General features: G+C 42.2%; 2 protein-coding genes and 1 non-coding gene across 30 annotated transcripts in view; 2 read left to right on the forward strand and 1 right to left on the reverse strand.

Annotated features, from left to right (window-relative positions):
* Positions 1 to 1,427: 1,427 nt before the first annotated feature.
* EAF1 (ELL associated factor 1) lies at positions 1,428 to 17,166 on the reverse strand. Its single transcript, XM_001082128.5, has 6 exons — positions 16,876 to 17,166; positions 14,722 to 14,816; positions 12,490 to 12,626; positions 9,852 to 10,042; positions 7,444 to 7,677; positions 1,428 to 4,943 (listed from the first exon to the last, which is right to left on the reverse strand). The coding sequence occupies exons 1-6, from the start codon at positions 16,976 to 16,978 to the stop codon at positions 4,897 to 4,899; spliced, it is 807 nt and encodes a 268-aa protein (XP_001082128.3). The 5' UTR covers positions 16,979 to 17,166; the 3' UTR covers positions 1,428 to 4,896.
* On the forward strand, positions 11,160 to 11,266 carry LOC114676474 (U6 spliceosomal RNA). Its single transcript, XR_003727546.2, has one exon. It is a non-coding gene; the product is annotated as a U6 spliceosomal RNA (small nuclear RNA).
* METTL6 (methyltransferase 6, tRNA N3-cytidine) overlaps positions 16,644 to 27,421 on the forward strand; it is a 46,951-nt gene continuing 36,173 nt past the window's right edge. For 15 of the 28 annotated variants that reach the window (XR_013413341.1, XR_001443243.3, XR_013413340.1 and 12 more), the window contains exons 1-3: positions 17,241 to 17,356; positions 18,133 to 18,480; positions 19,689 to 19,823. Coding sequence is in view for 25 of the 28 variants with exons in the window: in XM_077990000.1 (XP_077846126.1) it covers positions 18,256 to 18,480; positions 19,689 to 19,823 (360 nt within the window). In the remaining 3 variants the exon portion in view is untranslated. 28 annotated transcript variants of the gene reach the window in all.

Here is a 27,421-nt window from a genome sequence, read left to right on the forward strand (position 1 = left end):
TCTCAAACGTGGCAGTCACAGGGCATGTGAATGTAATAGATGGCATTAATAGCCGCAATTCTTCCCACCTCCCTGTGTCTACACCCTTTCCAATCTCTTTTGCAACTCCTCCCATCAATTTTGGGGAATGGATTTCCCCACTTACTCCTTCGTTCTGAACTTAGCTTTCTAACTTGCTTTGGCCAATGGCGTCTTAGCAATTGTGACAGAAGCATTTTGTTTCCTCTCTTATTCTTACACCTCTCTGCCTTTGCCATGACAACATGCCCAGGCTAGGCTGGTGGAGATGACATGGAGCAGAGCTGTCGCCCCCACTGTACTGTCAAGGCCATCCTAGATTAGCTGAACCTCAGTCAACTGCCAGGTGTATGAGGGAGCCAATCAAGACCAGAACTGTCCAGCCAAGGCCAGTCTAAAGCAAACCCAGACTTGTGAGCAAAATAAATGCTTATTAGTCATTGAGCTTTGGGATGGTTTGCTACAGAACATTACGGTGGCAGTAGTTCTGTCGCCCCCACTGTGCTGGCCAAGGCCATCCTAGATCAGCTGAACCTCACTCAACTGTCAGGTGTATGAGGGAGCCAATCAAGACCAGAACTGTCCAGCCAAGGCCAGTCTAAAGCCAACCTAGACTTGGGAGCAAAATAAATGCTTATTAGTCACTGAGTTTTGGGATGGTTTGCTATAGAACATTACGGTGGCAATAGTTAACTGAAGATAAAACTCCCTTCAGTGATGGACACCACCACTTCCCCACTAAGAAGGTTCAAGTCTAACTACTGTTGCCATCTGAGGGAACAAGCACATTGCAGAATAAGTAGCAGAGGATTTCTAGACTTAACATGTAATTTAATTCAATCCAAATGTATTCAGCACCCACTAGAGACACTACAGCAAATTAAAAAGGAATATGGCCACTGCCCACCTAGAAGTGTGTACAGTGTAGCAGGGGAGCCAAGAGCACAGGTAAATGTGAGCACTGCGGAAGCAGAAGTGGAGGATGGAAGCAGGAGGGCAGGGCCACTTCCAGCCAAATGTCAGCTGGGAGTCACAGGTGTGTGTAGCACGGCATTCAAGGCGGAAGGAATCTGGTAAACTAAAGTGACAACAGGATATGTCTAGGGATTCAGTTTAACTGTTGCATGGTTCTCAGACCCAAAACTAAGCCTTCCTTTTCAGACCAAGTAAAATGGCCTCAGATGTGATTCAGTTGTGAACTTCACACCTTTTAAAAACTGAAGTTCATCCTTCAGTTTTGAATGTCACACCTTTTAAAAGCTGAGGTATACTTCCTAACGATTATAAACACCAAATTAAAAAGGAATCCATTTAGTTAGCTATTTAGCCTTAAGCACAGAAGGTTCTTAAAAGAACCATATATTGCTCACTGATTTCTAAAAGAAAATGAAACCCACCAAGATATTAAATGTATTGCTGACCTTCACTTTTATTTAAATATAGTGATCTTTTAAGAGAACAAACAAAAAATACTTTACACAGCAAGTATTTTACATAAATGTAAACATGCATGTCTACTTCACAATTAAGCAAAAAAACTTTTAGGCACAAGATTTTAAAAATAATGAGACAACAAAACCAAGACAGAAATAACAGAAGTAACAAAAACTCACATTTCATAACTCTTCAATTGGTCTTGTCTTCCAACCTATTGGTTAAGGCCTGAGTTTCAGAAATCCTACCTTCCTCGCCAAATAGAAACATCCACTTTGGCTGTATATAACATTATCCACATAACACACTAATTCTCTTTCAAAATAATGTAATAAATACATCATTCATACACACACACACACACGCACACAGACCCCCACACCCACACCCTGCTGAACCAGCTTCTCAAACAGGAAAATAGGGATTTTGGAATTTTCAAGTTTTCCTACAACCGAAGCACATACACACACGTTAACACCTTACACAGAAAAAATGGTTCTGCTACAGAAATAAAATCGTTAATGAGTGGCATGATTACAAACATCTAGTTCATTTGTATTAAGTTTCCTCAATCACAACTTTTACTAAGGCTTACTAAGCACCTCAGATACTTCAGATTTAATTAAGTCTTTCATCTCATCTAATGACCCACAGTACAGTAGACATTGTACAGCGCAAAGAAAAGGCAATTTTAACAATTCAGTTAAAGATTTCTAAATCATGAAAGTCAGCATGGATACTTTCAGCTGTCTCCAAATGCCTGGAATGTTTTCCTATGTCTATCCACTGCACTTCACTGGCTGGGTAGTTTTCTCTGCCTTCTCCCCAACCAGGCTACAACCATTTGAATGTCCATTCCTGTGGATACCCCAAGGAAGAGATGAGAATGACAGTCCCTGCTTTTTTTTTTTTCTTTTTGTAGCAACAGGGTCTCACAATGTTGCCCAGGCTGGTCTCAAACTCCTAGACTCAAGCAATCCTCCCACCTCGGCCTCCCAAAGTGCTGGGATTACAGGCATGAGTCACCACACCCAGCCCAGTCCCTGCTTTTCAGGAGCTCATACCAACCAGAGTTCAAGCAAAAAAAAAAAAAAAAAAAAAAAAGTCAGTATGTACATACAGGGCACTCCATGTGGGCTGAAAAAAGACAAGAGTCCACAAAGATGGCACCCACAGAGCCTCAGAAGTGGGGTTTGGAGGGAGAGAGACGGAGAATGAGAGAAGGCACAGAGGCAGGAAGAACAAGTCCGGTTTGGCTGGCAGGAGGGCATCTGTGAGAAGCCATCTGTGAAGCCAAATTCTTGACTTCCAAAAAGAAAAGATTCCTTCTCTGGTGGGTAAAGCTGGAGGGCAGAGGGCAGAACCACCAAAGGCTTTGTGCAGAGAACAAAACTGAAGCCGTGCTAGAGAAAAACCAGACGGTGTTGGGCAGGACAGATGACAGGACAGAGGGTCTGAAGCTCAGGAAGCTTGACTCACCAAGCCAGTGCCCCATGCAAGCATTTCCTATAGAAACATGTCTTGACTCAACATGCCAAAAACCACAGTTCTGTCTACGGAAATCAAGGCTTTCAGAGAAAAGTTGGTGGGGGAGAGAGACAGAGAGAGGCTTAAATAGATATTTTTAATTCAAGTTCCTAGAACCTGCCCCAGTTTGAGCAAGTTAAGAGCAGTGAAACAATTCCTACATCCAGTAACAATTCAAGTCTCCTAATTGTGACCTTGCGAAACCTTCCCTGAGCTGTCATTACCAAGGAATTATAAAGCAATTATCAATCCACTATAAATAAGTTCCTACCAAAATTAAATTAAATCCACCAAAATCTCATGATGGGCTGAGAGCCCAGCACGGGGTCCTAGTGTAGACCTGTTACCTACACTAGGGTAGATGGTGTGAGCATGCTGCTGGGCAGTGGTTCCCTGGGCTCTGGGCTCACTATCACGATGAAACAGTTGACTCTATGAGGTTTCACTGTGACCAAAGCCCCCACCACAGACCACCTATTTCCTTTGTCCAGACTGCTTCCCGTCCACTAGCTGGGGAGGGAGAGGCCATATGAGTGGAGGGACCTGTGGAGGAAAAATTATTATTACTATCTTGATGTCCACTGAACCAAAGTGGATGGAAATTTCTCAGGACATACTCATCCAAACTATAAAAACAGGCTACTCCATACTGATTACAGGATGATTTATCACACATTCATCAAATATAGAACATTGACTAGTGACCAGTTTCCTCCAACAACAGATCCATTTGGAAACGGCACACTGTAGAAGGCAATCTTGTGACTTTCTTCTAGTTGTATATAAAAAATACAAATCGGTTGGGGAGTCAGGTACAAACAGTGGTACAAAAGCATGAACAGATATGCCTGATCAAAGAATGTGCTCACTTCATATTGCAGAACTTCTATCTAGATTCTGATTTTTAGAAACTCACTGCTGGTTCATTTGTTTGGAGAGGTTTCTTCACATCTCTCTTCCACTCCTACCTCCCCCTGCTAAAATCCACTGACTGAAGAATACTTAGTATGGATCCACATGGAACCAAAAGCTCCAACTGAATGGAGTCACATGCATTAGCACAGTGGCTACCGGTTTCATCTGCTCACCCAGCCTCATGTATTTAGGGACTGAATTCAAGCTAGAAGCACCCAACACTTTTGTCTTTTGGAATCTAATCAAAGTGCCAATGTACATCTAAAAGTCCCATGTATAGGAATCTCTTGATTCCTACAAATGAGACTCAAGGGAGAGAACAGTGAGGAAAGCCCGGAGAGGGGGCAGAAGACTGGCCACAAGCCGGGTGTGTACTTCCCTTTCTTAGTCTGTAAATGACAGGTTGAGCTCGCAGGACTCCATGGTCCTCACCAGCTGACACTCAAGGACTCCATTCTGTATTCTGAGGTCCATTTCTATCTAGGCTTGTCAGGCTGAGTCAGACAAAACTTCCTTACCACTTTGTGTCAACAATTTAAAGTGGTTTTAACATATTTCTATGATGTAGTTTGAGGTTTCCCTCTCTCTCCTACCCCTCAAAGACTTTCATTTCACTGGTACCAACCACTTGGCCAAACGGATGGCTGCTGAGGTTTAAAATTGAATCTCTGGCCTGGTGAAGATATGGCCTTTGAGTAACCTAGACCAGGGCACATTTATCTGTTTTTCATTAACAATGTTAACTAAATAGAAATATAATTCTGTTAGCTCTTCTACAGGTCTACTTAAACTTTGAAAGATGAGATTGTTCAAAAATGACACAAGAAAATCACCCATCACCACTAAGTTAAAGACTTGAATATGTGAGAGCTCCAGAGCCTCAAACTCCTACTACAGTCACTGATCCATAACATTTTCCTCTTGGCAATGGACACCACGCCAAAGTAGCTCGGTCTTGCGGCATGTTTGTGCACCAAAAAGTAGATTTCGAAAGATCCAGCACTAGTCATCACTGTCACTGCCAGACTCACTCAACTGCAAGTCATTTCCTATTTAAAAAAAAAAAAAAAAAAAAGTAAAATTGTAGAATCAAACAAAAGTACAGAATTTGAAAATGACTTCCTCACAATTTTTTTGGTTAATTGCCTTGGCTATCACACTACAGTAAAACCTTGTTAGTTCAACTTAGGGAAGAAAACCAGTTTGGCTCACTGAAACAAAACGATGCTTTTGGTTATCTGCAACGCACAACAATACTGCTTATTAGGGTAGAGGAAAGGAGAAGTAAGCTAGATAGCTTTTAAATGGTTTAATAAATAGCAAGAAAATATTTAAAATATGGCTGAGTGCAGTGGCTCATGCCTGTAATCCCAGCACTTTGGGAGGCCGAGGCGGGCAGATCATTTGAGGCCAGGAGTTGGAGACCAGCCTGGTCAAACCCTGTCTCGACTAAAAATACAAAAATTAGCCAGGCATGGTGGCACGTGCCTATAGTCCCAACCACTCGGGAGGCTGAGGCAGGAGAAATCAACTGAACCCGGGAGGCGGAGCTTGCAGTGAGCCGAGATTGCACAACTGCACTCCAGCCTGGGCGACAGAGCGAGACTCCATCTCAAAAAAAAAAAAAAAAAAAGAAAACATTTAAAATAACTGATTCACCATTCAGTAGAACTGATCACATTAAGTTGCTTTATAAAGGCAACTTAAGAAAATATCCAGTAGGCTTCTCATTAAGAAAGGTGAATACTGTTAACACCAGTAATATGCTAATGCAGTTTCTGCTCTGGCACACCTCTGTCCAGGATAGTCACGTTATCTTAAACTTCAAATCTGAACTAACGAGCTTTACAAAGCCCAGATTCTTGTTTACTATGCAGAATTTAGAATATAACTACTCAACATTTCAATCTAATACAATAGGAATACATATAACAGAATCCCAGTTGATACTACTTGTAACAAAAGGGATTTTCTTTATTTCCAAATTGCTAATCTCTAGGCCAGTTCTCCTCAAAGTCTATTTTGAGGACTCTAGGGTCCATGAAACCCTTTTGGGGAGTCTGATCCTGAGGTCACCCCTTTTCTAATTACCTACAATGCCAGATTTTCTTCATATACTTCAGTCTATGTTAAAGATGGGGCACATATGGCAATGTCTTGAGATATTTTTGGTTGTCATGCGGCTGGGGAGGTGGGAGGAGATTGGTACTGGCATCTAGGGGGTAGAGGTCAGGGATGCTCTTAAATATCCTACAATGTGCAGGACAACCTCCCATAAAGAAGACTTATCTGGTCCAAACCGTTGAGGTTGGGATTATCTCTGCCTGGTCCACAATAGTTGGATTAACTAGGTTAACTTCCCCACTGTTGCCTCTAGACCTTCCAACTTCCTCAAAGGAAGATGTACCAAGAGAGAACATTCATCAGGGTTCCAAAGAGAGAAAAGCATAGAAAATTAGCCCTCTGCTCACCTTCAAAACAAATAAATTTTTGTTCTTGTTTTCCTGTTTTACTTTAGTATCAACTGCATTAAAAGCCACTGAGGCTGGGCATGGTGGCTCATGCTTGTAATCCCAGCACTTCAGGAGTTGGGGAGATTACTTGTACTCAGGAGGAGTTCAAGACCAGCCTGGGCAAAACAGTAAGACCTTGTCTCCACTGAAAATGTTTAAAATGGCCGGGTGTGGTGGCTCATGCCTATAATCTCGGCACTTTGGGAAGCCAAGGTAGGTGGATCGCTTGAGTCTAGGAGTTTGAGACCAGCCTCGGCAACATGGCGAAACCCTGTCTCTACAAAAAAATAAAAAGATCATGCCACTGCACTCCAGCCTGGACAACACAGCAAGACTCTGTCTGAAGGAAAGGAAAAAAAAAGCCACCACACTGTCTGGGGACAGCAGATTCTTTTTTATAAAAGTTCAAGATAGGCCAGGTGTGGTGGTTTACACCTGTAATCCCAGCACTTTGGGAGGCTGAGGCAGGCAGATATTTGAGGCCAGGAGTTGGAGACCAGCCTGGCCAACATGGCAAAACCCCATCTCTAATAAAAATACAAAAATTAGCCAGGTGTGGTGGGACATGCTTGTAATCCCAGCTACTTGGGAATCTGAAGCAGGAGAATCGCTTGAACCCAAGAGGTGGAGGTTGCAGTAAGCCAAGATTGCACCACTGCACTCCAATCTGGGTGATAGAGTGAGACTCCGTCTCCAAAAAAAAAGAAAAACCAACAGGCAGAGAGCAGTATGGTGGCAGGTAGCTCCCCGAAAGCCTGGTATAAAAGCAAAAACGCCTACCTGTTCATGTTTTAGTGTTTTCCAGAATTCACACACACCGGTATGAGCCAGTAGGGAATAGAAATAGAAAGAACAGATTTTTCATCTCATTTCCCTTTTTTACTGTTTAGTAACTCACACCTTTCTGCTCCAAATTATTTTTAACAAGATCCTCTCCTATGCCTTAAACATCTTTAGGTTTGTAAGTTCTGGCATAGGATAAATAGAAGCTGCACCTATGGCCCTCTCTCAGTCATAAAAGGGGGCACACACTTACTGAGGGTGTTCATGAGCTGGTTGCTTCCTTGTGGCCGGCTGGTTCCGTTGGCAACGGCAGGCCTACTGTTGTAGGGCTGCTGGTGTGAAGGTTGCGGAGGAGAGGCTGGGCCATTGTCCTCGCCTCCACTGCTGGAGCTGTCGTCATCACTTCCCGAAGAGCTCTCAGAGTCTGAAGAGCTGCTCCCACTGCTGCTGCTCATCTGTTCGATAATGTCAACTTCAGCCCTTAGCTCTGGAATAAATGATATGATGTGGATCAGCACAGCAGCCGTTTTCAAGGCAGTGCATTGGAGCTTCTATAACTAGTAAATCAGCAAAACCAACAGCAATAAGAAATAATTTAAAACAAAGTCCTTAAAATTCCTTAAAAAACATACAAACAAAATTACCAAAACCAAAACACAACCTGTTTCCAGAGACACAATGGAAACATTAAATTCACTCAAAATAAACAAAAAGCAAGACTGTTTCAGAATAATGGCTGTTCTGTGTAAGAAATTAATTAAGTCCATTTGCCTTTATCTACTAAAAGGAGAATTATGAATATTATGAACTATGGGATACAAGTGTAATTCCCACATAAGAGAAGACAAATATTATGTAAAGTGGTTGAAAAATATCTGACTAGGAGTTGAAAGGTCTGAATGCTTGTTTTGGATTTACCTCTAACCAGCAGTGACACCCAGGTAGAAGTCAATGAATTTTCTTTTTTTTTTTTTTTTTTTTTGAGACGGAGTCTCGCTCTGTCGCCCAGGTTGGAGTGCAGTGGCACGGTATCGGCTCACTGCAAGCTCCACCTCCCGGGTTCACGCCATTCTCCCGCCTCAGCCTCCGAGTAGCTGGGACTACAGGCGCCCGCCACCACGCCCGGCTAGTTTTTTGTGTTTTTAGTGGAGACGGGGTTTCATCATGTTAGCCAGGATGGTCTCGATCTCCTGACCTCGTGATCCACCCGCCTCGGCCTCCCAAAGTGCTGGGATTACAGGCTTGAGCCACCGCGCCCAGCCAAAGTCAATGAATTTTCTAAGCCACTCTGGAAAAATGAAAGCCAGACAGCCTCTAAGGTCCTTTCCAGCTCTCATGTCCCATAAATAAACGGAGGCTTGCAGGAAGAACCACGGTGACTAAAGACAAACAGTAAAACAACATTCTTCCTCTTCACATATCTGACTGACAGCCATGCCTGTCAGGTACTGCGCATTTTTTACAGATATAAACTAGGGAAGGAAAAACAAGCCTTACCTAACCATTTCAATGTTAACTAACCATTTCAAAAAAGGTGCCAGATTTTCCTGTCCAAGCACACACACCACGTGGCCTTAAATGGCTATGGCTCCTTTAAGCGTAATTGGCAACAACTAACCACTCATGCTCTGATTCCTATTCAACCTAAGTGAAAACTTCTGTAACAGCATTCCAGTATCCATGAGGAAAAAAAAAACAAGGGACAAAACAACTGTGCACAATGCAGAGTGATGTCTGCAGCCGTTCTACAGGGTGGAAAAGGCAAACTTCCCAGGGACAACTCTTTACCTTTCCCTACTATTATTATGGATTTAGCTGTTTTATAAAACTTATAAATATGAAATATGACACTTGGCCTCACAACTTCTAAAGAGTCTGGAGGACTAAAACCATTCATCGTGTGAAGGAGATAGCCAAGGTAAGCTTCTTTGTCTCGGGTTTGCAGTGGAGAGAACCAAACCAGACCTTTAAGTCTTTCTAGGAGAGTATCTGTTTCTATTGGTCCTCATGGCCTCTTTCATATTTACACACTTCCTGTTAGCACAGAACATTTGCTTATGGTATTTTAAACGGCACTTTAATCCTTGTTTTTTTTCCCCAAAAAAGAGATGTTATTGCCCAGGCTGGAGTTCAGTAGCTACCAACAGTACCAACAGGCACGATCATAGCACACTGTAGCCTCGAACTCCCAATTTCAAGCGATCTTCCTGTCTCACGGTAGCTGAAACTACAAGTGTGCAGCACCATGGTCAGCTCCTCCAGCCTCTATACCAATGTAAAGCTCAGAAATGTTGCCACCTACGCTTAGTTTTCACCTCCAACACCTAGAATCCTTCCTTTCTCCGGAGCCTTGGATATGCCATATGGAGCCATATGTAGCTTTAGATGGAAGTCATGCTTGTTTAAATCCTAGGCCTCTAAGCAGAATGCTACCAAGATAGCCACAAACTCAAGTCACTATTCCAGGACTCACCCTTGTCAAATGAGATAAATGGTAGAAGCCCCCACCCTCCCCATTTCTGAACAGTGAGCTCTGCAGACATTTTTTTGATGGCATTGAATGCCCCAGCCACCGTATCAATACAGCAGCCATGTGATCTCCACAAGGAAATCAACACTCTACTCCAAGTTGCTATCGTGGATCCAGAAAACGTTCTCTACCTCTTTTGATGTCATCCAACTGAGGTTCAGGTGAGGGGTTATCTTTCAAGGGAGAAGTTTTGGGTCCAACTGGAGGCTTCGTTGGAGCTCTGAATGGCATAGGTGGTGGAGGTGGTGGTGGCTGTGACGTCTGTGGAGGACGAGTGGGCTGCTGTTCCATTCGGGCCTGGATTTTACTGCTGCCCTCAGCTCTGAAAGGAGATACAGACATTAAATTAGAAGGGCAAAAACAGTGGTTCTCAAATTTGTCCAGGTGACTGAAAACTCGTAAGTCTCTGTAGAACCCCATACTCTTTCCAGACCACTTCAAAATATTGATATTTGCAATTTTATCATGTGAGCTATTCATTCAACATTTGAGTGTCTACTGTAATCCAGTACTATGTTATGTATCAGAGATAGATGAATAGAATATTTACTGCCCTCGATGAGCTCAAATGTATAGCAAACAAATGTAGGATACAATGCAACTGTAAGAATCCATTTTACTAGTAGAAAATACATTCACAGCATCCCTTAACAATGAGGGTAAGTTCTGAGAATTGCATCATGAGGTGATTTCATCCTGCAAACAGCAGAGCGTACTTACACAAACCTAGATAGCATATAATTTTTTCACATGAAAACCCAAATGTCCCACCACCATTACTGAATATCAATCATTTCCCCTACTTGATCTGCAATGCCAATATCAAGTGCCATGTATCAGGTTTCCATACATGCTCCATTAGAATCTTAAGGGACCACTGTCATATATGGAGGTCACTATTGACCGAAACATCATTATGTAGTTATAATCATGAGTGCATGAGCTCCTAAATAAAGTAGCTCTTAAAATACTGCCCAGCTTGCAAATTTTCCATTATCTATATACTGCTTGTTCATTTCATCACATGCCAGCTCTTGCTCACAGACAAGCAGAATTCCACCCCAAGCTGAGAATATTCTATCAGTTAACAATTTCTTTTGTAAATGGACTAGCCCGGTGCTTCTAAAACTTCTGTATATGCACAAATCACTTGGTGATCTCTGCAGATTCAGATCTAATAGGTGTTGAGATTCTGCATATCATCTAGGTGATATGATACTGTTAGTTCCCGTATCACACTGCGTAGTAAGGGAATATACCATAACCATCAGATATTGGAGAAATAACAGTAGTACCTGGTTCACTATAGGTAATGAATACAAATAGAGTGGCAGGACAGGAGCAAGGGATTCTGCAACATACTCTCTGGGGTAGGTCAAGCTTTCTAACCCTCAGTCTCCGTATCTTTTTTTTTTAAAAAGATAATAGTAGCACCTTTCGTACTTGCTTCGGCAGCACATATACTAAAATTGGAACGATTCAGAGAAGATTAGCAGGGCCCCTGCACAAGCATGACACACAAATTCATGAAGGATTCCGTATTTTTAACAAAAGAAGTAAAACAAAATAATAATAATAGCACCTTTCTAAAAATTACTTGTTAGATAAAACAATGCATATAAAGCATCTAGCAGAGTGCCTGGGACATGATGCTCCCTCAATAAATGGTACCTATTTTTATTTTCTGTGGAATGAGTGAATGAAAAAAATGGCTTAATGAAGCATAAACAAAAAACATCAGGTTGTCACAATCTTTACAATTTAATGACTGTATAATAATAATTACTGTATTATAAGTGAGCTATGATCATGCCACTGCACTCCAGCCTGGGTGACAGAGCAAGATACCTCGACTCTTAACCAAAAAAACACCAAAAAAACAAAAAACTGTATTATATGGTAACAAATAGAACCACTAGGTTATTTCTATTTATAGAATGAATTTTTATTTTCAAATAAACTATTTAACTGGCTTCATTTTAGACATGTAATAACTGTTGAATTAAAGAGTTCACTATATTTAAAAATAGGCAAAGTTTTATTTTGGTATTATAGTGATCTCAAATGTATCTTGTAAAAAAATTAATGTTTTCACTCCAATTAAGTATAGTATATATTATTACTTCATAATTGTAAGTTTATAAGTTATCCCTTGGGTGGTATGGTAGCAATCACGAGATTAACAAAATTGGCTTAATTATAAAGTATATCCCTTTCCCCAATGGTTCCCATGTTTTAGGTCTTAAAAACATTATTTCGGCCGGGCGCGGTGGCTCAAGCCTGTAATCCCAGCACTTTGGGAGGCCGAGATGGGCGGATCACGAGGTCAGGAGATCGAGACCATCCTGGCTAACACAATGAAACCCCGTCTCTACTAAAAATACAAAAAAATTAGCCGGGCGAGGTGGCGGGCGCCTGTAGTCCCAGCTACTCGGGAGGCTGAGGCAGGAGAATGGCGTAAACCCAGGAGGCGGAGCTTGCAGTGAGCCGAGATTGCGCCACTGCACTCCAGCCTGGGCGACAGAGCGAGACTCCATCTCAAAAAAAAAAAACAAAAAAAAACAAAAACAAAAAAAAAAAAACAACATTATTTCTTTTTATTGCATTTGAGGAAGACATATTTTACTGATTTGTCTGAGAAGACACAGGTAGAGTTAAGACTACTGATAGAACACTATGAGCAAGCAGATGTTCACAACCTTATAAAAACTGAATAGATAACAGAGGTTTGGAAACATGACATAAACCTGCATCTGGCTATTCACATACCTTGTTTTCTTCACCTGAATGCTGCTACTGAGTTTTTCCAGCACATATTCACCAGTGTCATGATTAATAATAAGCACACAGTCTTTCTGGTAAGGCCGTTTGTTCCCCTTGAACACAGTCATGGGTGGTGTGGATCCCTATTTGCCACAAAAGTATAAGATGATCAAACTAAACATACCAGTCATGAATATCAGCTGAATTTATAGATGACTCTACCTGATGAAATCTTTCATCAGAGCTATTCAAAAAGAATAGGTTGAACCGATTTCTATTTTTAACTCCTGGTTTCCCAGGCAAAAATAAAGGAGAAATAATATAGCAAGCATCTGTGAATGTGCAACACATTCTAAGTAATCAAAAAGGTAGTACAAAAATTTTAAATTACTATATACATTCTGAGAGAGAAAAATTAATTAACCATTATTTGCACTATACTAAGCAGAGCTATCTCTGTATAGTAAAACTGTGAGTGATCTCTTTACTTTGTGAGTGATCTCTTTACTTCTTTGTCATTAGAGAGACCAGGGTTTCCCCTTCTCATGTCAAGCAACCAACAGAGCATTTTCCAAGAGAAGATCATTATCCTGGTTGGCTCAGAATAAATAAATCATGTCACTCATCTGCCTAAGCCTTTCAGTCACTCCTCAATTGCTCTCAAGTCAAAGGATAAAATCTTTAAACTAGCCACTTGGCCTTGCACTACCGGGCCCTTCCCTGGCTCTCCACCTCACCCTGCGGCATACTCCCCTGCACATGTGCTTCGGAGCAGAAGGCAACTGGCTTCTCTCTGATCCTCAAACTCTCTCCTGCCTCTGGGCTTTAACAAGGCTTCCCGCCGGCTATATCCTGCCCCCTCTCTTTAAATGACCAAACCTCCAGATCTGCTCACAGCTTACTTCCTTAAGGAAGTAAGATTTTGTAGAATAACAGCTATATTTTCTTGTGTTTATTTAAACTCCAGACCATAAGCTCCACAAGGGCAAGAAATGTGCTTGTTTTGTCCAAGGTTGTATTCTTCATGCCTAGTAATGGGCCAGCGTGTGGGAGGCGTTTGATTAATATTTGTTGAATATAGTATTTAATACCTTGCTTAGAATAAAAAAAAAACCGCTTGGCTCTTTGACTCCTTATTTATATAGTAAAAATATAGAGCTAGAAAGGACTTTAGGGACCATTTATCTAAACCTTTCATTTTACATATGGGAAACTAAGGTCCAAAGGGAGATGATGTAACTTGCCAAAGGCAACGAGTAATCAAATAGCAGTTTGGATGGGTAATTTTTCCTCAGCACAAAACTTTCCAGATCTCTCTGTCCAGAGACTTTTCATTCTATCACCAGCTACCAAGAACTTATGTTCCAGAACAGGGGTGTGACATGCAATAAAACATGTTCGCTAAGAGCATCATGTGACCCTTTGGTGCTTTGTCATTAGTGCTGCCTTGGGTAGGGCTTCACAAAAGTCTTTCTCTGCAAGGGTTCTTAATCCAGCTTTCAATTTAGTTCTTCATCCCTAAATCAGCTGAGTGTGTCAATCTCTGGCTCTTGCCTGCCTTAACTCCTGGCTTGGTTGCCTCACACTCCTGAGCTGTTGTGGCCGTATAATCAGCAGGGCACCTAAGGCTTTTCTCTCTGGAGTTGCTTGGGAGAAAAGCTGTATCTCAAAGAGGGGCTAGGTGTGTCCAGACAGGAACCTTGTCTACTTAGTGGCAGATAGGGGAAAAGGAAGATTGGGGAAAATGACGAATAATCTTGAATCTTGAATAATCTTTTTTTTTTGAGAGGGAGTCTCACTCCATCGCCCAGGCTGGAGTGCAGTGGCGTGATCTTGGCTTACTGCAACCTCTACCTCCCAGCTCAAGTGATCCTCCCACCTCAGCTTCCCAAGCAGCTGGGACTACAGACAAGCGCCATCACCCCCAGCGAATTTTTTTGTATTTTTGGTACAGACGGGGTTTCACCATGTTGCCCAGGCTGGTCTTGAACTCCTGAACTCAAGCTATCTACCCACTTCCACCTCCCAAAGTGCTAAGATTACAAGAATTATTTTTAAATCAAGCACCTGCCTAGCATGAAGTCCACCCCACCCCACTCCCCAAAATTCCTTTTTTCCCTTATGTTGCCACTTTAGAAATCTAAACATTTTTAAAAGTAGGAAGTTTAAATTGCAATAACATAAAAGATGAAGATCCATTGTGATCCTACATTTAAAAAAACAATGAAATAAACTCACAGGGATATGTGGCAGTGTAATTGTGACTTCATCTCCTTTGCCAACTTGAAGCTCTCCTTCACAGGAAGTGTCTATAGATGCTGGTTTAAAATCATCTAAAGGGAAAGGAAAGAAAACACTTACCCACCAGGTTACTTATAATAAGGGCCTCCTGGACATCTCCATTTAAGAATTAAATTTGTTATTACTCAGATGAATGAAAAATAAAAATAATTCAGAATTCTTAAAAACCGGTTTCATTATGGAAAACTTCAGATATACAAAAGTAGAGAAAATCGTACAATGAGCCCTGGTGTACCATTATCCAGTTTCTATTATTACCAACTCAGGGACAATCCTGTTTCATCTACACCTCTACAAACTTTTCCTCTGACCCCCTTTGGATTATTCTAGGGGGAAAAAAGAATTTACAGGCCATTTTATTAAAGATATTCCCTTCTCCCAAGGGAGAGATGAAAATGAAGGTCTCATCATCCATAATAAGTTGCTTTTTTAGGGTTGTGAGGATCAAAAGTAACAGCATATGAAAAAGATCCTGTGACTGTCAACTCTATGAAATACGAAAGGCCACAGCATCATCAAAAGCTGATTTCACTCTGCATAGAAACTGTCAAAATTAGGATTTGCCATACTCAAGTTCCATAGCTGTTTTTTTTCTTTCTTTCTTTCTTTTTAAATAGTGATGGGCCTACGCTGCCCAGGCTGGTCTCAAACTCCTGGGCTCAAGCTATCTGCCCGCCTCGGCCTCCCAAAGTACTGGGATTATCGTGTCAGCCACCACTCTCAGCCAGTTCTGCAGCTTTAACCAAGACAATTCTGTAGTTCATAGCAGACAACTTAACTGTATCCCCACAAGTTATCCTGCTCGTGTTTCTAAACTGCAGTTAGAGTACAACATGAATAGCCATCTTAATTCACATTCACATCTGCCTCAAACTGCAGGGCAGGTGCACACATGAACTGTATGATTTAAATTCCACATTGCCCTTCACCAAAAGAGAACATCAACTTAGTAAACTCTTCAGGAAATGATGTTCTTATCTCATTCCCAATCTCCTCTCTGAAAGAGCTGGATGTGCTGTCAGTAGGAAGCATAGTAATGGCATGGCAAGTGACTACACAAAGATGGGATTTCATTATCTAAGACGCCCTCTTCACATGTGTTGAGTCACATCTATCAGGTCCTCTGACAAAAACAAGTCTTAACAACAGCGTTAGCGCCACGGAAACCAGAAGTTCATGAATCACGGAGGGATGCTCTGTCAGCCAATTCCTAACTGCCAAACCTTCACCCAGGACATAGGGTGGAAGTGCACTCTCAACAGAGTCTATAATCATGTAGAAAAAGGTCCGGCATAATGACTATTTCGCCATTCCTTACGCCTGCTCTCTTCTGCTTCCAAACATAGACCAATCTTTAACCTATCCCAGGCTCACGAACTCTGATTTGACTCTTTACCCACAAGGAACTTGGTCTGGAGGAAAAGCCCGTATGGTATAGGTGACCTCAAAAGACATCCAAGTCAAATGAAGCACAGAAAGGAGATGGAAGAAAACTCTGAGGCGCAGAGAGGATGCCAATTCTTTGGCTGTAAAGGGGACAAAGCGCAGTATCTGGGAGTCCAGAACCAAGTCGGAGGAGGAAAGCAGGGAAGAGAAGGGGTTCGGAGGGAGTGGATGAGGGTCGTAATAAACAAGAAGCGTCTTTTAACTGTGGAGAACCCTGATAGGAGCATTGGAAAGGAGGGGAGGGGTTTCGAGGAAGAAGTGGACCCGGATAAGAGGGGGGAGGTTTGCCTTGGGGGAGGGAGGTTTGCCTTAGGGGCGGGAGGTTTGCCTTAGGGGCGGGAGGTTTGCCTTAGGGGCGACGTCGGGGGAGGGGAGGGATGGAACCAAAACGAGGCCAAAGACCTTTGGAACTAGTGTTTGAGACTATAAAGTAGAAGAATAGTAGGGAGTGACGAAGATTTGGGAGAAATAATCTGGGTAAAAGAAGGGCCAACTCGAGGTCCCAAAGGATTGGGGGTTCGAGAGAAAGTGACGCTGGCAGGGGGTTCCCTGGAATCTGAAGGGCCGAGAGAAGAAAGGAAGGAGTCAAGGTTGACATGTGGCGGCTTGAGCGGCCGAAGGGAACCGTGGGGAGCGCTGACTTACAACGAATAGTGTGAAAGGAGGCCCGCGGTCGCTTCTCGAAGCTCTCCCCGAGTCTCAGGCAATGTTCCTCGCGGTCCAGCAGCGGGTTCGCGGTCCCATTCATGGCCCCGCACCGGCCTCGCACCCAGATCGGCGCTCTCCTGGCGCAGCCGCGATCGGAGCTTCCGGCGCTGGCGTCTGGGAGGACTGTGCTCCCGGGACACCGCTCTAGGGGGCAAGGAGAGCAAAGCCGGCACCCACCCGGGTCCAGAAGCAAGTCCTGTTCTCTGCCTCGGGATAAAGGAAGAATCTGAAGGGGCAAGGCCGGGGGACTTCCGGCGTCGGGTAGGAACTTCCGGGTTCCTAGCGGAAGTGGCGGGGGCGGTGCCATGGCGAAAGAACTCCTCCCGGAGATTCCCAATTTGTGATTCTCAGAATTGGCTCAGGGTTGTTTCGCAGTTCCTCCCATATTCTGCCTCCGAGATCTGGGGCTGGCTGTAGGGTGAGTGCGCCTGGCCCTACCCCTACAGGTGAATTTAGGAACTGATGATGGTGATCCCTGAGCGTGGCTGACTAGATTAACGCGGGTAGGCTAGTCATCACGGACGCCCTCCTCAGGGTCCAAGGGCCCATGCGGCCTAGTCTATCCTGAGTGTCCTGAGATGGATCCTCGGGACCTCAGCCACGCGTCACTGGGTCTCTTTCTCCACTTTGCGCAGTGATGGCGGTGCGAGGGCCTCAGTCCCTGAAAAGTGACGTTCCCTCTGGTTCCTACGACAGCCTCTTGTGAGTGCGGTCAGGAAATGAGCCCACCCAGGCTTAGCTTCATTTCCCCCGAAAAAACGGAGCTCCGACCCTTGGGAAACGGTGACCTCACTTGTATCTGGCAATTGACCACCCGCTTCCAGCTAAGTCCATTGTGGTTTTTAAGTCACCCCTTTCGCGGGCACCGAAAATTGAGTAATATTTTCTTCGCAAGGTTTCCCAGTCAGTTCGTGAGAGCGTCCTTTTTTTTTTCTAAACTAAATCGATTTATTGTAATAGTTGACTCATCTGGTTTGAATAAAAGTATGGTGCATGAGATAGTCCTGGCCACTGAATGAATTTAAGCCCTCTGAAGTTAGGGACTGTTGTCTTTGTCGTCTTTGTGACCTCTCATATAGCGGGGAGGATTTTTTTTTGTACAGTCTGCATCTCATAAACATTTGGTGAATTGAACCTGGCGTCTTGAACCGTTCTAGAACCACTAACCAGAATCTCATTCTTTTGTCTGCGAAGCCCCTGTGCTGTTTGAGGCGTGAAACTCACCTGAGGAAATGCATCTGATCCATTAGCATGGATTCATATTATTTGGGGATGGAGAATCTTCAGCTGTGTTAAGTGTTACCTTCAGTTTCTGAGATGACTTCTTTGCCAAGGAAGAGGCTGCAGGCAAGGGTTCTCAGCTCTGAAGAAGAGGAGAAACTGAAAAGAGACCAAACTTTGGTGTCTGATTTTAAACAGCACAAATTGGAACAAGAGGCTCAGAAAAACTGGGATCTTTTTTACAAAAGAAATAGCACTAATTTCTTCAAAGACAGACACTGGACCACCAGAGAGTTTGAGGAGCTAAGATCATGTAGAGAGGTAAGCTAATATTACGCCTTATCTGAGCTGTTCTTAATTTAAAATGTGAAGAGGGCCCAGTGCGGTGGCTCATGCCTGTAATCCCAGTACCTGGGGAGGCCGAGGCAGGCGGATCACGAGGTCAAGAGATTGAGACTATCCTGGCCAACATGATGAAACCCTGTCTTTACTAAAAATACAAAAATTAGATAGGTGTGGTGGTGCACGCCTATCGTCCCAGCTACTTGGGAGGCTGAGGCAGGAGAATCGCTTGAACCCGGGAGGCAGAGATGGCAGTGAGCCGAGATCGCGCCATTGCACTCCAACCTGGCGACAGAGCGAGACTCTGTCTCAAAAAAAAAAAAGAAAAGGAAAAAAAAATGTGAAGAGGTGTGCTGTGTATTGCATTCCTAGGGAGAGTGCGAAGCAGAGAATTAAAGAAGCCTATCAAAATGCTTTGCATTTTAGGAGAGAAATATACTGTTCGGTCTTAACGTCAAAGTTTTAGCAGTTTCTGATTTGGTTAACATATAGGAAAGAGAACTTTAGTGGACGTTTTCTATTTCTTTAAGTTGATCTGATAGTTGTAAACATTATATATTAAATTCAAGAGCCAGGTATGGTGGCTATCACCAGCTAATCGAGAGGCTCAGGCAGTCGGCTTGTGCCTGTGAATAGCCAACGTGAATTAGCCGTCTAGGCAGCATAGTGAGACCATATGTTCTGAATTTTTAAAAATTTAAACATTAAAAATTTAAAAACCAAAATATAAATTCATACTGACTTCAGTGACATACTCAAAATAATAATACTAATAGTTCATGTTAGTGAACTATTTACCATGGCTCTTTTCTACGTGTCCTATCATTTGACCCTTATACCGGCTCTGTGAAGTATAAGTATTAGTATTGTACTCATTTGTCCCCAAGGTAAAATTGAGGCACAGAGCTGTTTAAGTGATTTGCCCAAGGATAGAATGCAGGGGAGGAGTTGAGATTTGAGTGCTGGCAGTTTAATTCCGGAGCTATTGTGCTGTTTTTTTCCTCCACACCAAACTGTTAATGTTGGATGACAAATGAAGTACCAGTAATAGCTTTTGCTTATTAGTTCACTTGTTGATGGTCTCCTTCATGGGGTCAGAGACCTCGCATATTCTGGACCTTTTAGTTTGGTTTATTTCTTCATTATGCAAATGTAATGTGCTATAACTTTGAGCTATCTTTCCCCAGTTTGAAGATCAAAAGTTAACAATACTTGAAGCTGGCTGTGGGGTTGGAAACTGTTTATTCCCACTTTTAGAAGAAGATCCGAATATCTTTGCCTATGCCTGTGATTTTTCTCCAAGAGCGGTTGAATATGTTAAGGTTGGTGCACCATCTGCGTATTCTGCTGTGTTTCTGTTTTCTTGCCGATCTTGTTTGATCTGCCTTTTTTACCCATGTGTCCAATTCTAGTCTTCCCTGGAGCTAACCAGCTATAGTCACCATACATGTAGTTTTCCTGCTTACATACATATACAGTGAATGTAGAAACACAGCTTTATTCAAGAAAAGCAGGAAAAAAGGCCATAATATCCATGTAATTAACATCCATAATTAACATCTTTTGCTTTACAATTACTATTTTAAAGTATATTACAAATGTCAAGACATTTCACTCCTAAATGTTTGCATACATCGCCCCTAAAAAGAAGTCCTTTTTCTACACAACCACAGTAAGTTTATCATATTTCACAAAAATAACTATAATCTGGCCTGCCATGTTGGTTCACACTTGAGGCTGGTGGATAGCTTGCACCCAGTAGTTCAAGACCAGCCTGGGCAACACGGTGAAACCTTTTCTCTACCAAAAATACAAAAATTAGCTGGGCATGGTGGTGCTTGCCTGTAATCCCAGCTAATTGGGAGGCTGAGGTGGGAAGATCACTTGAGTCAGAGAAGTGGAGGTTGCAGTGACCAAAGACTGTAGCACTGCACTCCAGCCTAGGTGACAGAGCGAGACTGTCTTAAAAATAAACAAACAAAATAACTATAATCCCCCAGTGTCATTAACATCCATTCCAAATTCAGATTTCCCCAAATAGTTGCCGGTGTCTTTTGATTTTTTACTTTTTTTAAAGAGACGGGGTCTTTCTCTGTCACCCAGTCTGAAGTACAGTGGAATGAACATGGCTCAATGCAGCCTCAACCTCCTGGACTTACGCAATTCTTCCACCTCAGCCTCCCAAGTAGCAGAGACTATAGGTGTGTGCCACCATGCCTGGCTAATTTTTTTTTTTTTTTTTTTTTTTGAGACGGAGTCTTGCTCTGTGCCCCAGGCTGGAGTGCAGTGGCACGATCTCGGCTCACTGCAAGCTCCGCCACCACGGGTTCACGCCATTCTCCTGCCTCAGCCTCCCGAGTAGCTGGGACTACAGGCGCCCGCTACCTCGCCCGGCTAATTTTCTTGTATTTTTTTAGTAGAGACGGGGTTTCACTGTGTTAGCCAGGATGGTCTCGATCTCCTGACCTTGTGATCCGCCCGTCTCGGCCTCCCAAAGTGCTGGGATTACAGGCTTGAGCCACCGCGCCCGGCCTTTTTTTTTTTTTTTTTTTTTTTTAATACTTTAAGTTCTAGGGTACATGTGCATAACATGCAGGTTTGTTACATGTGTATACTTGCCTGGCTAAGTTTTTAAATTTTTTGTAGAGATGGGGTCTCACTGTGTTGCCCAGGATGGTCTCCTGGGCTCAAGTGATCAACCTGCCTCGGCCTCCCAAAGTGCTGGGATTACAGGTATGAGCCACTGCACCTGACTTCCAGGTGTCTTTTATAGCTGGTTTTGGTTTGAGACATGGTTTCACTTTGTCACCCAGGCTGGAGTGCAGTGGTACAATCACAACTCACTGCAGCCTTGACCTCCCTGGCTCAAGCAGTCTTCCCACCTCAGTCTCCTGAGTAGCTGGGACTACAGGCATGTGCCACCATGCCCAGCTAGTGTTTTTTATTTATTTATTTATTTTAGAGATAAGGTCTCACTGTGTTGCCCAGGCTGGTCTCGAACTCCTGGGCTCAAGCAGTCCTCCCACCTCAGCCTTCCAAAGTGCTGAGATTACAGGTGCAAGCCATGGCAGATGACTCTGGCTAGTTTTAAAATTTTTATAGAGATGAGGTTTCCCTATGTTGCCTAGGCTGGTCTCAAACTCCTGGGCTCAAGCAATTCTACCTCCTCAGCCTCTTAGAGTGTGGGATTACGCCCTGCCTATAGCTGTTTAGAATCCAGTCAAGCACTACCTCTTACACTTAAGTCCTTTATTTTTTATTTTATTTTATTTTTTGAGATGGAGTCTCGCTCTGTTGCCTAGACTGGAGTGCAGTGGTGCAATCTCAGCTTACTGCAGCCTCCACCTCCTGGGTTCAAGTGATTCTGCTGCCTCAGCCTCCCGAGTAGCTGGGATTACAGGTGCCCACCACCACTCCTGGCTAATTTTTGTATTTTTACTAGAGACGGGGTTTCACCATGTTAGCCAGGCTGGTCTCAAACTCCTGGCCTCAAGTGATCCACCTGCCTTGGCTTCCCAAAGTGCTGGGATTACAGGCGTGAGCCACCACGCCTGGCTCACTTATGTCCTTTAAATCTCCTTAACCTAAAATACCCTTGCCCTACCCCATGCCTCTTTCCCCATTGATGATAGATGAAGCCAATTTTCTGTAAGTTTCGAAATTGGTCTGATTGTTTCTTTACATTACTGTTTAGTTTATTCCTCTATGTTCTATGTTATCTGTGAACTAGAAGTTAAATTTAAATCAGGTAAAATATTTTTGGCAAAAATGCTTTGATAGGTAATGTTGTGTCTTGCATATTACATCCTGTCATGAGGCAATAATATCTGGTGATCTTACTGGTTTTGATCATAGGGTTAATATAGTAACTACCTAATTCCCCTATTATAAAATTCCCTTTGCCTAATATGTGGGGGACACTTTGGTGACATTGCAAGTATCTCGTTCCCCATCAACTTTTCATAGTTTTAGCATTCGTTAGACTTTTTAAAATTTTAACTTATTTTTTTAATTTTTAAAAATTAATCTTATTATTTTTTTAATTGACACAGGGTCTCGCTTTGTCACCCAGGCTGGAGTGCAGTGGTGTGTATTAGAGCTCACTGCAGCCTCAAACTCCTAGGCTGAAGTGATCCTTCTGCCTCCGCCTCTCAAGTAGCTGGAACTATAGGCACATACTACCACCCCTGGCTAATTTTTGTATTTTTGTAGAGACAGGTTTTCTCCATGTTGCCCAGCCTGGTCTCTCTGGACTCAAGTGATCTGCTTGCCTTGGCCTCCCAAAGTGCTGGGATTACAGGCATCAGCCACCGCATCCAGCCTATTTTTATTTATTTTTTGAGATAGGGTCGCACTCTGTCACCCAGGCTGGAGTGCAGTTGCACAGTCATGGCTCACTGCAGCCTTGACTTCCCAGGCTCAGGTGATCCTGCCGTCTCAGCCTCCTGAGTAGCTGGGACTACAGATGCACACCACCACACCCAGCTAATTGTTTTATTTTTTTGTAGAGATGGGTCTCACTACTTTGCCTAGGCTGTTCTCAAACTCCTGGGCTCAAGAGATCCTCCCATCTCTGCCTTCCAGAGTGCTGGGATTAACTCCCACCTCTCCCTCCCAAAGTGCTGGGATCAAAAGCGTGAGCCACCACACTCAGCCACATTAGACTTTTGAAAAAAGTAACTTTATCAGCCTAGGCAACAAAGTATGAATCTGTCTCTACAAAAAAAAAAAAAAAATTATTTTATTTTATTTTTTAACTTGAGATGGAGTTTCACTCTTATTGCCCAGGTTGGAGTGCAGTGGCACGATCTCAGCTCACTGCAACCTCGGCCTCCCAGGTTCAAGCAGTTCTTCTGCCTCAGCCTCCCGAGTAGCTGGGATTACAGGTACTCGCTACCACACCTGGCTAATTTTTTTGGATTTTTAGTAGAGACGGGGTTTCACTATGTTGGACAGGCTGGTCTTTTTGAACTCCTGACCTCAGGTGATCTACCAGCCTCCCAAAGTGTTGGGATTACAGACATAAGCCACCACACCTGGCCAAAACATTTTTTTAATTAGCCAGGTGTGGTGGTGTGTGCCTGTAGTCCCAGCTGTTTGGGAGACTGAGGTAGGAAAATCACTTGAGCCCGGAATTTGAGGCTGCATGAGCTATGATCATGCCACTGTACTCTAGCCTGGGTGACAGAGCAGGACCCTATCTCAAAAAAACAAAATAACAAAACCCACACCCTTCATTTTTAAGAAGTTAGTATGTTTACTGTAGGCAACTGAGAAACACAAGAAGCAAAGAACAGTCATCCACAATCACAAGCAGTTTACAGTTTGACTTGTCCTTCTAAGTCCTGTGTGTACATATACACAGTATCCAATTTTATGGGATTAAGATCATGCAATATGTATCATGTTTTATCACACATTATGGATATTTACTAATTGAAAACCCCAAAGCTATATGAGTATTTTGATAACCAAGAACACCCTGCAGCAACTCAATCTGTTAGAAGAAAATATAATGCCACCTGTCTTGGGACAAAAATTTCATGGAAGACAAAAATGGCAACAAACCTCTAGCTAGAAGTATTGGCAGAGTTCCCATTAGAGGACTGTATTGCCTTAATGCTCAATTTAAAATGAAACATAAAGCAACAGAGTATAATGCAACACTAAGTATAATGTTTCCATACTCTATAGTGTTTCTATAATAAAGCAACACTAAGTGTAATGTTTCTAAGAAAATTTATTATGGGATCTTTGCCACTACAATATTACCAAGAAGGTATGTTTCCATTGAATTACTTCATGTGTTCCCATAGTACAGCCAAGAGAGACTCACATACCTTAGTGGCTATTGTCAAAATGTAAATATGAATACATCTGCATACATCTGTCTCTTTATATTTTCTTCTACTCATCTGCTGCCAAACTAATGAACAAGTCCCAATATATACATTGCTCAGAGGTGGTTTAACAATTCCATGTCCAACATGCATCTTTTCTATCAATTATAACAAAAAGATATTTACAAATTGGCAAATTCACTAGCCCTATTTTTAAAATAATTTTGTGGGTGCATAGTAGATGTATATAGTTATGGAGTAGCTCTGCTTTTTATTATATGTTGTCACATCAAGACATCTATGAAGCTTAGGTTTTTCAAAATAATGAACTCTGTCCACAATAAACATAGGTACTTTACTCAAAATGCACCTATAGACCTGTGGTTATCATCTAAAAACATCTTCTAGATATGGAGATTCTGGCAAGGATCCCTTCCCTCCACCCCTTCTTCTTCATCCTCTTCTACCATTCTAATGACTAAGTACAGGACTATATCTAGTTCCAAGAAGTCAATTAACAACGGTCATTCCAAGAGGATAGTCCTTCCTAAGAACTGAAAAAGGGATTATTTTACTACCTCTACTTTTAGCATACATTGAGCATCAGGGACTTGTTTATCCTTTAATACACAGCAGTATTAACTGAAATGCACATATAGAACGATGGCTAGACAACCTGAACTAATGTGACTTAAGGGCACAGAACCCTTCTCTCTGCATACTTCCTCCTCCACCCCCCCCCGCCCACTACCACCCAGTGAACAGTCAGCATACCCTCTAAGACATCAGTTTTAACAATTCCATTCCCAATGCAACCAATCCTATGAAATAACAGAAACTGCTTAAAGGATGTTACATTAGTCCTCTACTTTTGTTACTTCAGCCCTCTACGATGCCAGAAGTACACGTATGTTGTGTACTTTTAAATGTCTAGAAAGACTAGATGTTTCAAATAGGACTTAAGTTTTCCACTATATATACCATAGCATTGAATAAATGGTACACGTACATAATAAGCTGTCATTTGAAAGTGCCATCTAAATAGGAACATTCTGGCATAGAACCCTGCCTCTATCAACTCAGTGGATATGTATAAGCATCTGTAATGCTTAGAGGGGATTTTAACAATTTCACTTCCCTGAGTGTTTTTAAGAACAGTCTTTCCTGTGAATTTGAACACAAAGTGTATTCAGTGTATTAGGTTACTGACTCTACTTTGATCATACACTGTCAACCTCTTTAACATCTAGAACTAGATGTTGTAAATGAGGACTCATTTGTCCTTCATATACACTGTGTACATAGCAAAGTAAAATAAAATGCATGGACATCAGGTACAGTGGTCAATCTTGCCTCGCTATAAACACATTGGTATAAGGCCCTTTGCACTTTATTCTCCTCCTTTTCTCCTGACCCAGTACAAATGTAATGATATGTACTGATTAGAGAAGTGGTTTGATCATTCCATTTCCAAAAGGTAATATTTCAGTGAATTTTAACAAAAGGATATATACAAAATGTGTTATTTACTACCCTGCTTTTAACATACTTTGTGCACTTCTAAACATCTAGAAAGTTTAGACGTTTTAAATAAGGACTTAAGTCTGCCCACTATATACACAGATTTTTAAAAATGGTGGTATCATATTTACTATAACATGCTTTCCTCATTCTACATTATTTTATTTTGCAGAGTTTTCATGTTAGTACATGTAGATTTTATTTACCTGTTATAGTATTCCATAGAATGGATATACCATACTTTATTTAACAGTTACCCTACCGGGTGTAGTGGCTCATGCCTGTAATCCCAGCACTTTGAGAGGCCGAGGTGGGCAGATCACGAGGTCAGGAGATCGAGACCATCCTGGTTAAAACAGTGAAACCCCGTCTCTACTAAAAATACAAAAAATAGCCGGACGTGGTGGTGGGCGCCTGTAGTCCCAGCTACTCAGGAGAACTGAGGCAGGAGAATGGCATGAACCTGGGAGGCAGAGCTTGCAGTGAGCCGAGATCACGCCACTGCACTCCAGCCTGGGCGACAGAGCGAGACTCCATCACAAAAAAACAAAAACAAACAAAAGAAACAGTTACCCTATTGATATTTATTTGGATTGTTTCTAATTTTTTGCTCTTACAATAGGGTTAATATGATCAGCATCATACATACGTTCCCAAAATGTGTGTATGCATTCGTCTCTATGAAGAGTAATGGAAGAAGTAGAATTCCTTGGAAGATGAGCATGTACATTTATATTTTAATAGACAATGCCAAGTTTCCTTCCAAAAAGATCGTACTAATTTATAATTTCACCAATAATATAAAGGTACCTTTTTTTTTTTTTATTGCCTCAACACTTGATATCCGTCTTTTTTATATTTACCAATCTTTTGGGTAAAAAATAATGTCTCCATATTTTAATTTATTTTTTTCTTATCACCAGAGAGGTTGAAGGCCTTGTGGAAGGTTGATAGCATTAGTTAGCTGTGAGTTCCTTTAGTCCACATTTGTTTACTGAGAGCTTAATGTGTGCCAATCACTGTTCTAAGCACTGGAGTTAAACAGTGAACAGACAGACAAAAATTCCCACCCACATGGAGCTTATAGTAGGAGCTGTCTATTCATAACCTCTGCCTACTTTTCTATTGGTTTGTCATTTTCTTTCTTATTTTCAGGATACATTCTAGATATTTTGGTATATGTGTTGCAAACAGTTCTTCCAGTGTATTCAGCATCACTTTACAGTATCTCTTTTTTTTTACACAAGGATTTTTTTTTTTTTTTAGACAAGGTCTCACTCTGTCACCTAGGATGGAGTATAGTGGTACAAACGCAGCTCACTGCAACCTCGACCTTGCGGACTCAGGCGATCCTCAGCCCCCTGAGCTGGGACCACAGGCTTGCACCACCATGCCTGGCTAATTTTTTAAAAATTTCTGTAGAGATGAGGGTCTGCTATGTTGCCCAGGCTACACAGAATTTAAATTATCATGGCAAAATACTAATATTTTCCTTTTGAAGTTCTATTTTATGCCTTGTTTAGGAGTCCTTTACTCCTAGGATTTACTTTATTTTTCTT

This window comes from Macaca mulatta, chromosome 2 (assembly GCF_049350105.2).
Source record: "Macaca mulatta isolate MMU2019108-1 chromosome 2, T2T-MMU8v2.0, whole genome shotgun sequence".
NCBI lineage: Eukaryota > Metazoa > Chordata > Mammalia > Primates > Cercopithecidae > Macaca > Macaca mulatta.

Bases quoted from the DNA above. Each gene is read 5' to 3' on its own strand.
- EAF1 (XM_001082128.5), bottom strand. From the start codon at position 16,978: ATGAATGGGACCGCGAACCCGCTGCTGGACCGCGAGGAACATTGCCTG. The intron at 10,043-12,489 runs GTATGTGAATAG...ATCTCCTTTCAG, and splicing joins ATTCAGGTGAAGAAAACAAG to AGCTGAGGGCAGCAGTAAAA. The intron at 7,678-9,851 runs GTAGAGAACGTT...CATTTATTCCAG, and splicing joins GTTGGATGACATCAAAAGAG to AGCTAAGGGCTGAAGTTGAC.